Consider the following 16,595-nt stretch of genomic DNA (forward strand, 5'->3'; position numbering starts at 1 on the left):
GCATCTTAAAAAATGTTGGCAACCCTAGTAACAATACCCATAAATTACTGCCCCAATATATGGATATTGATCATCAGGTATAAATACCAACTGGTTGTACTTACGTACTCACAAACATACATATGTATGTATATACATACTTATGCATTTGCACTCATGAATAGCTCTAATCGAAGGTTTATTCCTGCGTGCGCGTGTATTTATGCATGACTATATTTTACAGCTTAAATACATAGTACTTTATATTTCGATAAAAACGTGCTGATCGTTTTTCTTTGCGATTAGAAATTTTGCTTACTCAGATATATAATACAAAAATTTTTCTGTCTAGAGTCTGGGCAAAGTATGTACACTTGGTTTTTGTTGTATTTAACAACGTTAGTATTGCAGCAACCTTTGTTTGTTGGTATTTATGTATGTGCACTTGTGTGGTCAGACAACAAGGTCAGAGATAAGGCCATTAGCGCCTAATATTTATTAAGCCTGCCGCTATTGGGATCTCTAGTTCGATAAATTATGTAACTATGTAGTTTCAACAGAAAAAATATATATATCCGTTACATGATAAGTCTCTAAATATTTAAATAAATAATTTTATTTCATACAAATATGTATTTATATATAGTAAGTACATATGTATATTTACAAGTTCCATTATTATTTCTTATATTGCTGCTAGGACTCGAAGAATAGACTGAAATATGGCCAGTCAGCTCGTCGGCCATTTTGTTGTCATGAATGCTCCAATGCATCGTTATGTCTCTTAGCTAAGGTCTTAACGTACCCCTAACTTTCTTATTTGGGCTAGAGGTGATACTTACGAACAGAGCTAAGTGCCTTGATTACCACCTGGCTATACGAGAGAATAGCAATCCTTTCTCTGGTCTATTTTGTGGCACACTTTTTTAATCGCCTCTCTCCACTTGAAATACTTAACCGAATTTATTAGTCGAATAGACTTTTCGATTTGGAGTTCAGTTGAAAAATAAAGTCTAAACCATCAATTTTTGAGCTGTCCATAAAAATAGATGCTACAAAGTCTTCCACAAAAGCAGTATCCTTCCAATTTTTCGTTCTGTTTGTCTCATGCAGTTGCAATGACACTCGCGGGTCTGTTTATCTAGTGGGTCGTCTTATCTTGTGTTCGCTTTTGATATTCCTCCCAAATTATTAATTAATATTAATGATATCCGAATGTAATTTTTTTGGAAGACTTTAACCAGTTTATGCGATGTATTGCCCAAGTAAGTCAGAGTTGCCGAAGTTATTTCATTACTTTCCTCTTTGTTTGTCCCTTCTTAACCTAGCTTAGGTATTATTACTACTGCAATATCATCTGCATAACTTATACTTCGTTTTCATTTTAAAGAAGATATTTCATGTGATTTATAATAAATAATTCGGTATATCGCTGGTTGGCTTTTTAGTCTCCATGAAGGCCGCTAAGTTCACTAGGGTTTCAGGCCTTGATCTTCTGGTATTAATAGTCCAAAACAAAAATCACCATACCAATCGTGTGAAACGGCCTTATGATTTTTGCTAGCTCTTGTTATTGCCATTTCGGAGTCGAACGACCCTCACACGAGCTTCTGAGTAAACTAAGCTAATTTTACAGTTTACAGTTTTGTATGGCATTATGTCTCTACTATTTAATGTCACAACCAACTTACGTGCTCTACTAACCAGCCAGATTCTGTATTAGAGAAGTGCGTTGATCGGCACTTTTGTTCTTGTGATAATGTGACTTGGATTTCATTCATGATTTCTTTCTTGACACTCATGATCGTCCAATCTCCTGCTGTGATGGGACTGAGCCTTTCGGCACCGTTATTTACAGAAAATGCCCTCAAAAACTTTGAACCTTTAACGAGAAAGTAAAAATGTAAACATATCAATGTTGAGCTCCTCGAACTCCTAGGCACAGATGTGAACTCTTAAAGTCTCAAATACATAAAAATAAAAAAGATTACGAGGAATTTAACAATCACAGCTACTTATGCTTTATTGTTAAATATTGATAAACAACAAGGGCTTAGTATTTATATGAGGCACTAAGTAAATATGGACGCTGGCAACCAGACTGATGTGTGTCAGTGATAAGAAACTATTAGGTTTTTCCCTATTATATATCGAAATTTATGACACACATATGTACGTGCTTAGTAGTATCAGTTGATTTATGTATAGCTGTTTAGTCTGTAATATCAAATAAATAATTTTAGTATATATTGCTTGCAACCACTAATAGCATAAACGAGTTAAAAATAGCAAAAAATGGGTACCTGGTTTTATGTGTGGTTATTTGGAAGAGTTGGCATTTGCATACGAAATATTTTGTGAAATGTTTATGATTGTAGGGTTGCTATATAAACATAAGCACTATTCAAATTAAGCGCCAAAAAGCAATGGTAGAAAAAAGTGTATTAATGGGGACTGTGATATGGGCGAAATGCCACATTTATACCAGTCATGCGGAATTTATTTAAAAAATACAGTGTCTCAAAAAAGTGTTGACATATTAGATTTTTTTTTAATATTCACAATGCACTTAGATAGATAGATATGTAGATAAGAAAACGTGGATGTCACAACAAGAAACACTGAGAACTAAAAGGTCTTTTGTTTATCTAAAGAGAATCCCGCGGCTTCCCTAATGAGTCCTAGAATAGCCTTGATGCTACAATTCCTTATTTCTGAGGGTTTAGCCATATGACTTTTGAAATAAATTATTCTTTGTCTAGTCAAGGACGTACAGCCGACAAAGAAAGTGTTCTGAAGTTTCCTCGTTAACAAGGCCTCCGGGCCTCCATTCGGATTCTCCGATAACAGCTATTCGGTGCATATGAATTCGTAGTTGCTTCTGTCCCGTTGGGTAACCGGAGAGTAGCCTAATGTCATTTCTGTTTAAGGGAATGATATGAGATCTATTGAAAGAGTAGCTGGCCTGTCTATCGCCACCTAACGCCTACCTACACTTCTGCGTTCAGAGTATTTCCACTCAGTAATTATGGCTCTTGAAGAGGACCAACTGAGAGAACTGGTTTCGGCTCTAAAAAGGAAGTTAAGGATTCTTCGCGCACCAACTCGTCAGTGACCCCCTTGACTTCGATCCCACGTTGTCCCGACACCCAGAAAATAGTTACTGTATTTTTTCTGCCAGAATTTGAGGCAGTCTTTAACAACTCGGAACTTCATTGTCCTGGCTCGGATGGCTGGTTGGCTCCATGAAAGATAATTATATAGACGATTTACATATTTTGGATTAGGATTGCTAAGAACTCAGTCTGGAACACCGTGGACATTTGTCCATGGGAATTGCGAGTTTGGTGCCGGGTCTATAGATAACTGCGCCTGCGCTGTCGTCTATTCCTGAACCGTCCTTGTATCAATTTACATATCTAGGATCAAGGGCAGCAGCTCATTCGCCCAATCTTTACGATCGCGTATTTTTACTTGGAACTTTGCATGTCTCCGACCCTGGCATCTTACCAAGAATACCTACACGAAACTTCTTCATTTAGAAGCAGTTGTTAGATAATGGAAGTTCCAGCTTCCGCGTGGCTGTTGCTTTCTGTAAAAAAAAATATGGAAATGAGAAGCGACTCCAAAGCCGCAGTAGAGCAAGTTCCTATTGATGCAGTTACGCATAGACATGCCAGGCGTTGCAGTATATTTGGCCATGGTACTTATATCAGTTTTTTACAGTGTTTTCTGCCACCACGCTACGGACGCATAAGGTACAATCGGGCGGACGGGCATGCGGTAAAGCCACTCTATCAGCGGGGTACATTCACTTTTCTTATTATAACGTTGAAAAATTACATACGATTTGCTTTGTGGTGCCATCTTTCGGTTTTGTAAATAGAAGATAGATATCAAAAATAAATTCGTCGTATCAAAAACTCTCTTTGTGTTAAATATAGACAGCTTGTTTTAAAGTTTGTGCGCTCGAAATTTACTTCAGCGCCATGCTCTAGTAGACTTCTTTTCTTAGAATTCTATATAAAATACGAATCTGCTAGGAAGGATGTCAAAAAAGGTCGTTGCATGCAAATTGTCGAGTCGTAATGCGTATACTTCAACAGAAAGTAATATTGCTCTTTCCGGGGACATGGTAAGGCATTTTTTGAAAACTTTTTTAATTAATGAGAAAAATTCCAAGAAGCACAAGTTTGTCAGACTTATCACAGTAATTAACCTTTAAACGAGATTCTAGTAGCATTTAATGCTCCTCCAATAAAAAGTAATTTTTTGGCACGCATGTTTTTTATGGCAATGACTAATGCGAGTAACATATGTACATATGTATGAACGTATTTGCATTTGTACATAGTACATATCTGTATATCATGTAAATTAGATACAAATATAGGTACATTAAGGTGCATCAGTCTCAACACAAAAAAGTCAGTACCGGTTTTCCTTTGGAATTATAAACTTTATTACATTTTCAGACTTTTCAGCTCAAGTATTTCGGAAAAATATTAGGATTTACGTGTGCTGGACTCATTTGAAATACCTCCAAAATTCGAGTTTTTTAATAAAATAAGTTTTTAAAAATATTTTTTTTTAAGTGTAAAAATTGTATAAACGAAATCAAAATAATGAGAATCTTAATAGTTTTCCGAAATTATTTTGCGGAAGTCTTAAAATAAAATATAATAAATTTTGTAATTCCGGTGAAAAAACCGCTACTTATTTTAGTGATGCACCCTAATGTACATACATGCATATATACAAATTGCGTCGGCAAAAAAAAAAATCTCATAATTTGGGTACGTAAATTAATTATAAATACATAAATACTTACAAACATACAAGTGAATCTGTGCCTGAAATTGCTGTATTTGTTGCTGAATTTGGATATCACCTACGAAAGCAAAATATGTTGTTGTTTGCATTGATTTTTGCATGAATATGTTGCACTTGTAATTATGTATATATGTATGTATGTAGATAAGTGGCCATTTTAATTTGCTCCAAATTAATGTTTGTTTAATTTTGCTATTTTTCTTTGCAGAATTTTACGTTGTTTACGTCACACAAAAGTGCCTGACGAATTTCATACAACGCCACAGGATGTGGAACAGCAATTCACCGAAGTGCGTAAATCGTTTCGTGAGGCTGTAAAAATTTTATTACTGGGTACAGCAGAATCCGGCAAGACAACTATAATTAAACAAATGCGTATATTGCACATAAATGGATATACAGATGAGTAAGTAAAATAGTTAGGTGAAATTAGAATAATAATTAATTTTATGGCCATTACGCTTTGCAATAGGTTTTATTTTTTGAAGTTAGAACTTTTTTATACCGACTCAAGTTCATTTGAAATTTGATAAAAACCCGACACCATGCGAGATTTCTCAGAAACGGCTGGAGGGATTTAGTTGGAGGGATTTAGTTGAAACATTTTGAATATTTATTTAAGTTTTCACCTTCTGAAAAAATAAATAAATTTTTGGCGTTTTTACGCCAAGCGGATTCACTAGTAGTTATTATATACAGTAAAGTTAATTTTAGTAATTATAAATTTATAAATATTCCTTTGCTTATACCCTTCTTTGAATGTTCTTTTTTTGTTTACAGAGAACGCTGTGATAAAATTCCCGAAATCTATCAAAATATCCACGAATCCATGTATCAACTGGTGCAACATATGTCCATACTTGGCCTGCAATATCAGAGTATAGCAAGTCGGAAGTGTGCAGAATATATACTATCGATGGGAGATCAAGCACCAGAATATATGAATGAGGTGAGTTTTAGAATCTAATAAGGAAAAAAGAGTAGTAAAAAGTAAACGGTACGATTAGGTCAACAAAAGCTTGGTTACATTGAAACAATATTACGTGCCCAGACTGGGTTGCTTGATTAGTCCCATCGAAGATCTCTGGGGATAGGCGGCTAGAAATGTTAACGAAATTTTGTCCATTTTAAGTTTGTTCCGTCTTCTTCTCCAATTTGTGGCGTGCGCCTTAATGTTGTCAAACAAATTGGGAGGGACCTTCAGTTGTACGCAGACTCCGAACGGTGATTGTATTTTTATGAGAAGCTGTTTTTTGTGGCAGAAATACATTCGGACGCTGCCACTGTCTGCCCATGGGGTGACCGTTATGGGAAAAACACTGTTTTGTTTCTTTATTTTTGATGTTGGTTGGAAAGTGGGCTCGAACCCAGGCCCTGCGTAATGGTAGCGCCCACTGCTAACCATTACACCACAGCCGCCTCATAGCACAAAGGTCTTAGAAAAAACCCTGTCATTCACTATTCGTATGAGCAAAACACACGTGTGCCTTTTGAGAGATCCTTCGAAACTTCGGGCAGCGATTTTTTTTTTACCATAGTTTTAATTGAGTTAATTATTAAGATTTGATCTTCTAAAAAAAAGTTTTAATTATTTAAATTTTTATTAGATTTAATTGTTTTAAAAGAGAAATATATTTTTTATCATTTCACAAAATTTTTGAAAACGTATTTGATTTCTTTTCTGTTTGTAACCGTCTTCTAAAAACAGCCTCAATCTCAATAAAAACTGTTCAGCTGTTGAGTTTCTTTTTTTGTCTTTGTTTAATTTAATTTTCTATTGATTTTCAGATTTTCTTAAAAAAATTTTATTTCATTTATATTTTAGGTACTGTTTTCTTCTTTTTTGGTTTAATTATTTTGCCCTTATATTCAATTACATATATTTTGGGTAATATTTTCTTCTTTTTTGATAAAATTTTTTTCCGTTCTAATTTAATTTTTTGTTTGATCGTTTTGAAGAGAAAATATATATATTATATATATATATAGTAATTTTTGCTTTATTTTTTTTTTATTTTATTATTTTTTCCTTTCATATTAAACAATTTCATTTTTATGTAAATTGTGTTTTCACAAAGAAAAATATATAATTTCATTAAATGTTTAGAAACGTATTTTATTCTTTTTGATATTTTTTAATTAAATGTTTTCTCATATTATATATTAATTTTCTTTTTGGCTTTAGATTTTATTGTCTTAAAAAGAAAAGAATATTATTTCAGTTTCTTTTAGTATTTAGCACCTTTTTTTATTTATATTTGTTGTTTTTTTAACTTATTTTTTTTTTTAGTTTTTAGATTTTGTTTTAAAATTAAAAATATGTTTTTTTAACTAAATTTTATTTTTAAATGCTATTTTCTTCTCTTTTGATTTAATTAGATTTCTTTTAATTTTTAGACTATATTGTTTTTAAATGATTTATTTTTTAATTTCATTTGTTTTTTTTTTAATATTTTTTATTTTTTTTTACTTTATTTACTTTAATTTTATTATTTTCTTTTATTTATTAGCTCTTATGGTTTTAAAAAGAAAAAAATATATGTTTATAAATTGAATTTCACTAAAAAAAAACTTATTGCTAAAAGGCGAACAGCATAACGCTAAGACCTCCTCGTTAGCAGATCTTTCAATTAATTTTTCGAAAGGCAGTAAAGAGCTTTCAAGATAGTAGCCAGAATTAACGATTTCCTTACGAAAGAAAGACGGTTGCCAGAGTTCCTCTGTTATTCTGCATATATATATTTCTCTGGTGAGAGCACAAATGACATTTCGCCAGAATTGCGCTGCTGGATACTTTTTACTGCAGATTTTGCACGAACGTACCTAATATGAGGATATTTTACATTTTGTACTAGCGATTGGATAGGTTTGCGTATCTGAAGGCATTTCATTTATCTTATTTAATATTATTTTAGTTTATTTTATATTTTTTCAATTAGTTTTATTTTTTTTGTGTTTTTTTTTTTACTTAACAAATGTGCATACATACATATGTGCATACAAGTAAATTATTTATGTACGTCAAACTTTATCGTAAGTGGCCACTTAAGGTTTAAGATTTTGTTTGATGGCCAGAGCAAACATAAACACTTTGCTATGTGCTTACTGATTACGTCTAGTAAATTTAATTGCGATTCCATTAAAATTTTCTGAAATGTGTTGTCGAAAGAAAACTTATTAATTTTATAGTACTCTTAGATCGAGTTATTGGTTCACTGGCAGTTAGACCAAGGTGGGTTGCATAGAGAGAATATCCTAACAAACAAATACTTGGTTAGCAAAAGACTACATTTTTATCAAAAAAGGCTATTTATTTTTCAGTTTCAGAGCGTATGTATGTATACATATTTACTATGTTTATTGAAAAAAATTTTCAGCGTTGAGTAATTTCTTTACGATTCCCCCAAAAACCAGTACATTTAATAAATCTGCTTCTAATAAAAAATTCATATCCACATCTAAACATAAATAGTCCACAAAAATTGCTTAATTACTCAGCAAATTGCAAATATTAACTTTCAACAAAGTTACATTTGTATGATTCATGCAGAAGAGCTCTGCAGTGCCCACACGTATCGCCCTGCTGATATTAGATAAGCTTATCATGGCACACATGCATGTACCGAAGATGATTTTTTCAAGTGAATAGTTTATTTACTGCAGTTCATTTAATATTCAGGCATTAACTAAAACTTACTTAGATATATTTTTTTATGGGGAAGTAAATATAAATAAATTTTAGTTGGCGGCTGCATAGAAGTTATGTGACTTCCACTTATTACTACTACTCATATATCATTGACTCAGTTAAATATATTTACATACATGTTTATATGTATTAAAAATTTTCCCTTATTTTTTCACATTGCAGGAATATTGCGATCACATTGTCACCTTATGGAATGATGTGGGCATACGGACGTGTTTCGATCGCTCTAATGAGTTTCCATTGTTGGATAGCACAAAATAGTACGTATTCCATTATTATTTAATGTGGTTTCAAAAATTCTGAATAATTGGCGATAAAGTAAAAAATACATACACATTTTGGGAAATTTATGGCATGGACATAATTTTTGGTGTAATATGAAAACGTGACATAAATTTTTGGCAATTTAGAAACTGGACACAAATTTTAGTTCATATACAAATTTTTTTTGGTGAAAACTGGACAGCAATTGAAAAGTCGACATAAATTTTTGGTAATATAAAAACTGGACATAAATTTTTAATTGTTCAAGAAGTGAATTTTTTTTTTTTGATAAACTGGGTAGTTATTTTTGGCAATTAAAAACTCGACATAAATTTTTGGTAATATAAAAACTATACATACATTTTTAGTCGTTCAAAAGGTGATCATACATTCTTGGCCTTTCAAAAGCTGCACATGAATTTAAGGTCATCTAAAAATTGGACGTAAAATATAAGTAATTTAAGAATTGGCAATAATTTTTTTTGGTAACTTAAAACGTGGTCATAAATTGTTGTCAATTTTGAAGAACGGAACATTAAGTTTTAATAATTAAAAAATTGGAAATAAGTTTTGGGTTATTAACAATTAAAAACAAGTAAGAAAGTCTAAGTTCGGGCGGAGCCGAACATTAAATACCCGGCGCAAGTATTAAATATATGTTTTCCACCTTTCCGAAAGCTACCGCTACATGATAAGCCGGGGTGTATACATTTTAAGTAAATTAGCGTCCTTAAATTTCGAAATATTGCAGTTTCAAGCATATCTGAAATTTACCGTTATATGAAAAGCGGCCTAAATTTTAGTCCGATTTCAACAATTTTCAACGGTTTGCTTTTATGTGGCAAGCACAATAACCATACCGAGCTTGGTACAAATTGCTAGAACGGTTAGCGAGATACATATATGTGATCACAAGTGGGCGGTGCTACGCCCATTTTCCAAAATTTTGTCATAAACGTATTTCTTGGTAAAGAATTGTTGCAATCATCAATTTTGAATAAATTAGCTTCATATTTACTGATTTATCGAAGATTTTGTATTTCTCGAAATTACCGTTATATGGGATGTGGGCGTGGTTATTGTCCGATTTTAGAAATTTTCGGCCAGTTGGTATGCTGTACCAGGACCAACAACTGTGCCAAGTTTGGAAGAAATTGGTGTAGCGGTTACCAAGATATACTCATGTAACCATAAGTGGGCGTGGCTACGCCCATTTGCCAAAATTTTGTAATATTCTTATTTTTCGTCTAAAACTCATTGCAAATATCAATTTTGAGTGAATTATCTTCAGTAGTTACTAAAATATCGCAGTTTTCGTTTTTCTGAAAATTACCGTTATATGGGAGGTAGGCGTGGTTATTGTCCGATGTTTAAAATTTTCAGCCATTTAGTAAGCTGTACTAAGGCCAACAACTGTGCCAAGTTTGGAAGAAATTGGTGCAGCGGTTACCAAGATATACACATGTAACCATAAGTGGGCGTGGCTACGCCAATTTTCCAAAAATTTATAATATTCATGTTTTCCGTCTGAAACTCATTGTAAGTATCAATTTTGAGTGAATTATCTTCAGTAGTTACTAAAATATCGCAGTTTTCGTATTTCTTAAAATTGCCGTTATATGGGAGGTAGGCGTGGTTATTATCCGATTTCGCCCATTTTCAATACCATCTGTCCCACGCCCAAAAGAAGTTCACGTACCAAGTTTCGTTAAGATATCTCAATTTTTACTCGAGTTATCGTGTGCACAGACGGACGGACGGACGGACGGACGGACGGACAGACAGTCACCGCTTAATCGATTTCTCTTTTCATTCTGATCATTTATGTATACATTTGTCTATATCTATCTCGATTCGTTTTGCCTGTTACAAACAACCGTTATGTGAACAAAGTTATAATACCCTTGTGCACAAGTGCGCTCGGGTATAATGAAGCATACTTTTTATAATTTAAAAACTTGAACAATTTTGTTATAAGCTGCACTAAATTTTTGGTAATTTACAATCGGAACATATTTTTTTGGCGATTTTATAAGTAAGCGTATTTTATTTTTTTTACTTAAAACTGTCTTTAACTTTTTAGTAATCTAAAAACAGAATACCACTCTTTGATGGCTTTAAAACTGGACATCATTTGTTTGGTCTTTTAAAACTATGTAGGCACAATTTTTAGATAACGTGAATCCATTCATGCCCACTTTTAACTCCATTTTTTGTCAAATTTTTCACATTGGATAGTGGTTATATACTTCTTACCGTTAAAATTTTTTTCACTCTTTGGAGACATACGAACTTGTGCACTTTTATAACAATTAATTTTATACGTCTAGTTTTCAAATAGCCAAAAATGTATGCCAAGTTTTAAATGTACCATAAATTTATGTCTTCTTTTTCCAATACCAAAAATTTAAGACAGGTTCAAAAAAAAATAAAAAATTTTGTCATACCATAAAATTATGTCCAGCTTTTACATGACACATAACTTTTGTCCTGCTTTTACTTTCCAGCAAAAATCCTATCATTTACTAATTTCTCCTTCATTTTCCTTGCAGTTTCCTCGACAATTTCGAACGCATCTCCGATCCCGACTACATACCCTCCACCGAGGATATACTCCATAGTCGTAAGATCACCACTGGCATACACCAGATCACCTTCAAGGTGAAGGTGCCTCGCACTATGGGCGGTGGCGTACAAGAGTTTCGTATGTACGATGTTGGTGGCCAGCGTGATCAGCGCAACAAGTGGATACAGGTCTTCGAGGGCATACAAGCTGTACTCTTTCTCATCTCCTGCGGCGATTTCGATCAGAGTCTACGTGAGGATCCACGCCAAAATCGGCTGCAAGAGGCGCTCAATCTCTTTCGCAGCGTTTGGCAAAATCGCTTTCTCGCCTCGGCCGGCTTCATTGTGTTCCTGAATAAGCAGGACGTGATGGAGCGTAAGATACGCGCTGGCAAGCATATTGTGGATTATTTTCCAGATTTTGAAGATTTTTGCAATTCACCACAAGATCGTAATTATTTTGATGAAACTGATTGGACGAAACGTTTCATTCAACAGAAACTGATCGATATCACACGCGAGCCATTCAAGCGTAATTCTCGAAATAATATTGACTATTCGCGGCGGGAATGCTACTATCATTTTACCATCGCTACGGATACGAGTTGTGTGCGGAAAGTTTTCAACGATGTACATCAAATGATTCTGCATCAGAATATGAAGATGATGGGACTGTTATGATGAGACTGTACTATATGTATGTATGTATAGCGACGCGAATATGAGTTCATGCAGTGAAAATATGTAATAAGTAGTGTATTAGTAAGAGTAATTAGCAAAGTATTTACATAGCCTATACATTCATTGTTAAGTATTTGTATAGTGGGTATTTTCCGATAGCTTTAAGTCCGAGCCGAATCTATGAATTTGTTTTTAAGCGCCAGAACTTAGTAAATTCCTATTCTGGAACTGTGATTTAAATAGAAATATTATTAATGTATACGTATATGTAGGTAACACAATTAGTTTTAAGAAATACATAGAATTTTCTACTGAAGCTTTCACTAAACATGAAATTAGCACGTTCATAAATACATAATTATAAATTATAACAATATAACATAAGTTTTTACAAAAAATTAATTTCTAAAATTTCCTCAAACAAAAAAGCAGAAAAAAAACCACAACCTAAGTAGTTTTGTTAAGTTTTGTAATAGTTAATAAAGAAAAAAATTATTAACCAAAAAATGTATGTAAATAAATATTTGCTACGGGGGGCTGTAAAGTTAAAACTCCACACCATCTGTGAGCTTTATATGTCGACGTAAGCGTCGAAAGTCGCCACGTCTGAAAAAATTAGTGGGGAGCTTTAACTTAAGAATTAACAAGCATGCGAGATTTATTACAGCTGCCATGAGTCGGCGCGCCCAACGAAAGCGCAGGACGATGAGACCAACCGAGCAGTTATATTAGCTCTCTGAAGTAGTATATATGTAAGCACTATCCCTATAATGAAACGAAGGGCAATAGCGGGAAATACCGGGATACAGGGATCACTTCCCATAGCAAAAGCTCCACCCATGTATTTGGAACTGAGCACAGAGTAAAGTGCCCGAATCATCTTCTTGTTGAGCTATTTTCTGAAATGGGGCGTTTTCGAACCGGCTTCCGAGATGGGTCGATCTTCCACTCAACCGTCGATTTGGTGGCATTGCGATTACGCTCTCCTGCATCAGACTGTGAAAGTGTTCCAATCAGGGACATAAAATTATTGTAATTTTCGGGGGTTTACTTCGAAATCATTGCAAAATTATTAATTTTTTTGACGAGTTTTATTTTTTCGCCGACGAATAGCTGTCACTTTCAGTTTTTTATCTTTTCGATAATGGATCCTTACTTTAGGAGTTTTTATTTTCCATCTAAGCGCCACCAACCAAAAACTTTGGACCAACCACAAATCTCACATAAAACTCCCAAACTTCAGTGACTGGATTTGGATAAGGAGCCAGTGAATAGCTGTACTTACAGAAAGAACTAGAATAGACTGCGTTTTCCAGGCAATAACGTTTCGAATTAAGAAGGCGGTGAGGCACCTAAAACATCATGCACCTTCGATAACTGATGCGATTTTTTTTTCAGAAAGCACGAAACTAATAGAGGACTGCAGAAGGAAGGTCACCCAAATTTCTGATCGATTCGAAATTACCCTAATATGGGTCCTAGGGCGAAGGGACATTTACGGCAGTGATACGGCATCTCCTACGGAAATCAAAAGTAATATTACCGAGATTTGCAACTCGAAAACTAAGCGGATATGAACCTAGTCTAGAATACATACTTACGACCATATTAAAGAGAGGGTTCTTCTAGGAATTACCAATAAATGTTTGTACCTAAAAGTTTACGGCAGTTTGTGCATGCGTAAGGGGTTGGAATACATTTAAACTGGTTCTGATACATCTAAAAGGAAGGCCCGAAGAAAATTGAACACCTTCTCCGCGAGCGCTTGTTCCTTTAGAAGGTGATTAAGATCTTGGCTAACCATTCCTACATAATACGTATTTCAAAATACAGCCGCTTCTAACTTTATAGAGAAGTCACTTAGCACAATTTTAATACATATCGTGTTTGTATTTTGTATTAAAAAAAGTAAGTGCGCCTGGGCCACACTGGAGAAGTGAAACCTACGTCACATATCTATTTTGTCTTTCTGCTTTTGTTTAAGGTTATATTTTCTGTCTTTTTTCTATCTAGATCCCTACCTCTAACCCTGTTGGTTCTAATTACATTAAGGTTATCCTGTTTTCCTTTATCTTCATTTTTATTTTCATACTCTATCGATAACAAAATCGATAGTAACATCCAACAAAATATCGATAACAAAATCGATGACAAATTCGATAAAAATTTCGATAGCAAAACGATAATAATATTGGTAGCAAATCGATTAGAAAATCGATAAAAATATCGATAACATAAACGATAAAAATATCCACAAAAAAATCCATAAAAACATCTATAACAAAATCTATAAATAATCGATAACAAAAATAGATTAGAAAATCGATAAAAATATAGATCACAAAACCGATAACAAGATCCATAAATAATCGATAGTAAAATCGGTAAAAAACCGATAGCAAAATCAATAAATAATTACATAACAAAATCCATAAATAATCGATATATAATCGATAAATAATCGATAACAATATCGATAAGAATATCGATTATTGCATCGGTAAGTCCCGAGAATCTATAAAATCCCAAAATAGTTCCCAGATTGAGTCTCTGTGTCTATCTACATATGTATATCCTTTTCTCTATAATTACCATTATTTTAATCTTTCTTCCTTTATCTTCATATTCACTTTTATCGGTATCCTCATCCTCATCTTCATCTTTTTCTTTATATTTATCTTTGTTTTTACTTTTATGTTTATTATTTTCTTCATCTACATATTCCCCTTCACCTTTGCCCTTATTTACATAAGTGAAGGGTTTAAAATTACCTTGGTCTTCATTTTTGCCTTTATCTTTACGCATATTTGTTTTTGTTTTTAGTTTTACCTTTGCCTTTATCCTTTTCTTTATCTATGTACGTACTCACCTTTACTTTCATTCTTGTTTCTTTTCAAAGTGTTATTCTTTAAGCTCTTGCTAGCAAGTTTTTGATAAATTAATACCATATGCATACACACAAGAAGCACTTGTTTCCGTCCCAACCATTTCCGTTGCATCATTTCCGTGTACAATTTCCGTTGAATTTGCCAATCTACTCCCCACCAACCAACCGCCACTAAAGAAGTTTCACATCAACTAAATAGCTTCCTCTTATAAAATTGGGTTTTGTCTGCCTTTAACTAGTCCCTCAAAGTAATGTTAACTTATTAATAAGGACAATTAGAAATTGTACGCCGATGCGTATACGTAATTAAATTAGCATTGAAATCGTTCACCAAGGGCATATGCATTAAATGTACGTATGTACATAAATCCATAGTAAATTTGTCAGAAATTGCATGTTTAATTACACATATACATACTTAAGTCTATCAGATTAGGTTCTTGGATATACAGACTACAAATTACCTACATACATCTGCATGCATACACTTTTGTTTGTCTTTAGCTAACTTGACATTATGTACATACAACGTATATGTCATACATTCATAAGTATATAGAGGCGAAATAGCCACTTGCATGCACCCTTGCATATTATGCTCATAATGTGCATATTTCGTGCATATCTATATAAAATAGCACTACATATATGTATGTACATACATATGTACATGCATACTGAAATAGCCGGTATGTCATTGCGGGATTGCATGCATTTATTAATTTTGATTTGCTGCCATACAACAAATGTGTCAACTCCTTCATGCCACACGCTAAGTAATGAATTTAAAAAATTATTATTATAAGGCAAGCAAAGATGTAATTTAGTATGTACTTATGGGCAAACACGCAACAACAATAGCATTTTGTACCAATTAATTGTAATTGTGCTGTTATGCAATGCGAGTAACATGCCATAAACATTTAGGAACAATGGTCACTGTGGGAAAAGTTAGTGCTTATGCATGTATACACATACATATGTATAAGCATGTAGAGTTAATTGGTTAGAATGTTGGAAAAGGTGTTGAAAATTATGTTTAGCAAAAGTGAGATATTAACATAAGAACATACATATTTATGTAAACAAATGAGCACTTTAAGCACGCAAGTCTACTGAAATGTAAAATAAGTTAAATGAGTGTATACATATGTTTGTAGGTTAATCGTATGCCTGGACTTTGTTATGTGCACTCAACGTTATTGTATACAAAGTAGGTATGTCAGTTCCGGCATCGCGGCATCCCGGCCTTTTTAAGGTCCCAAAAATCCCGCAATTCTTGGCAAATAATCCCGGGATTTACGGGATTTGTAATTTGCACTGAAGGCAATAATAGAAACTCCTTTTCTTGACCAGTATTGGCTATATTTCCTTTTTTTATTTGATAATTAATATTTTTTTATAAATATCTAACTCGTTATACATATAACACTGCGCGATAGTAAATTTTAAACACAAATATCAATATATTCGCGAAACCATGGGCTAAATATAGTAAAAGTGCGTTTTTAGTTTATCACTCTGACGTCGGTAATTTAAAAAATTCAGAGAAATGTGCTTAGAGAAGGAGTATGGGTATCAAATTAAAGAGAATTTAAACAGATTACATTTTTTGTTGCAGAAGGACTGGTAAGTATTGAAAATGTCCTTTTAAAATCTTATCCTTGAAATTTGCAC

At 33.4% G+C, this 16,595-nt stretch overlaps 2 protein-coding genes across 2 annotated transcripts; one reads left to right on the forward strand and one right to left on the reverse strand.

The window, feature by feature from the left end:
• Nucleotides 1-656: 656 nt before the first annotated feature.
• Nucleotides 657-4,913, reverse strand: LOC118747157. The gene is made up of 2 exons (XM_036481144.1): nucleotides 4,811-4,913; nucleotides 657-1,861 (listed from the first exon to the last, which is right to left on the reverse strand). The coding sequence occupies exons 1-2, from the start codon at nucleotides 4,911-4,913 to the stop codon at nucleotides 1,656-1,658; spliced, it is 309 nt and encodes a 102-aa protein (XP_036337037.1). The 3' UTR covers nucleotides 657-1,655.
• Nucleotides 4,914-5,000: 87 nt separating this feature from the next.
• Nucleotides 5,001-12,403, forward strand: LOC118747158 (guanine nucleotide-binding protein G(f) subunit alpha; the record flags this gene model as incomplete). The annotated part of the gene is made up of 4 exons (XM_036481146.1): nucleotides 5,001-5,218; nucleotides 5,593-5,761; nucleotides 8,684-8,781; nucleotides 11,338-12,403. Coding segments are annotated over 4 exons (1,179 nt in total), but the record flags the coding sequence as incomplete, so codon positions are not given.
• Between the last annotated feature and the right edge of the window lie 4,192 nt (nucleotides 12,404-16,595).

This window comes from Rhagoletis pomonella, unplaced genomic scaffold, assembly GCF_013731165.1.
Source record: "Rhagoletis pomonella isolate Grant_MI unplaced genomic scaffold, Rhpom_1.0 Rhpom_scaffold_00011, whole genome shotgun sequence".
Classification (NCBI taxonomy): Eukaryota; Metazoa; Arthropoda; class Insecta; order Diptera; family Tephritidae; genus Rhagoletis; species Rhagoletis pomonella.

Coding starts and splice junctions, on each gene's coding strand:
- LOC118747157 (XM_036481144.1), bottom strand. CDS start 4,913: ATGCAAAAATCAATGCAAACAACAACATATTTTGCTTTCGTAGGTGAT. Junction 1,862..4,810: donor ACAGATTCACTTGTATGTTT/GTAAGTATTTAT, acceptor TTCTCGTTAAAG/GTTCAAAGTTTTTGAGGGCA.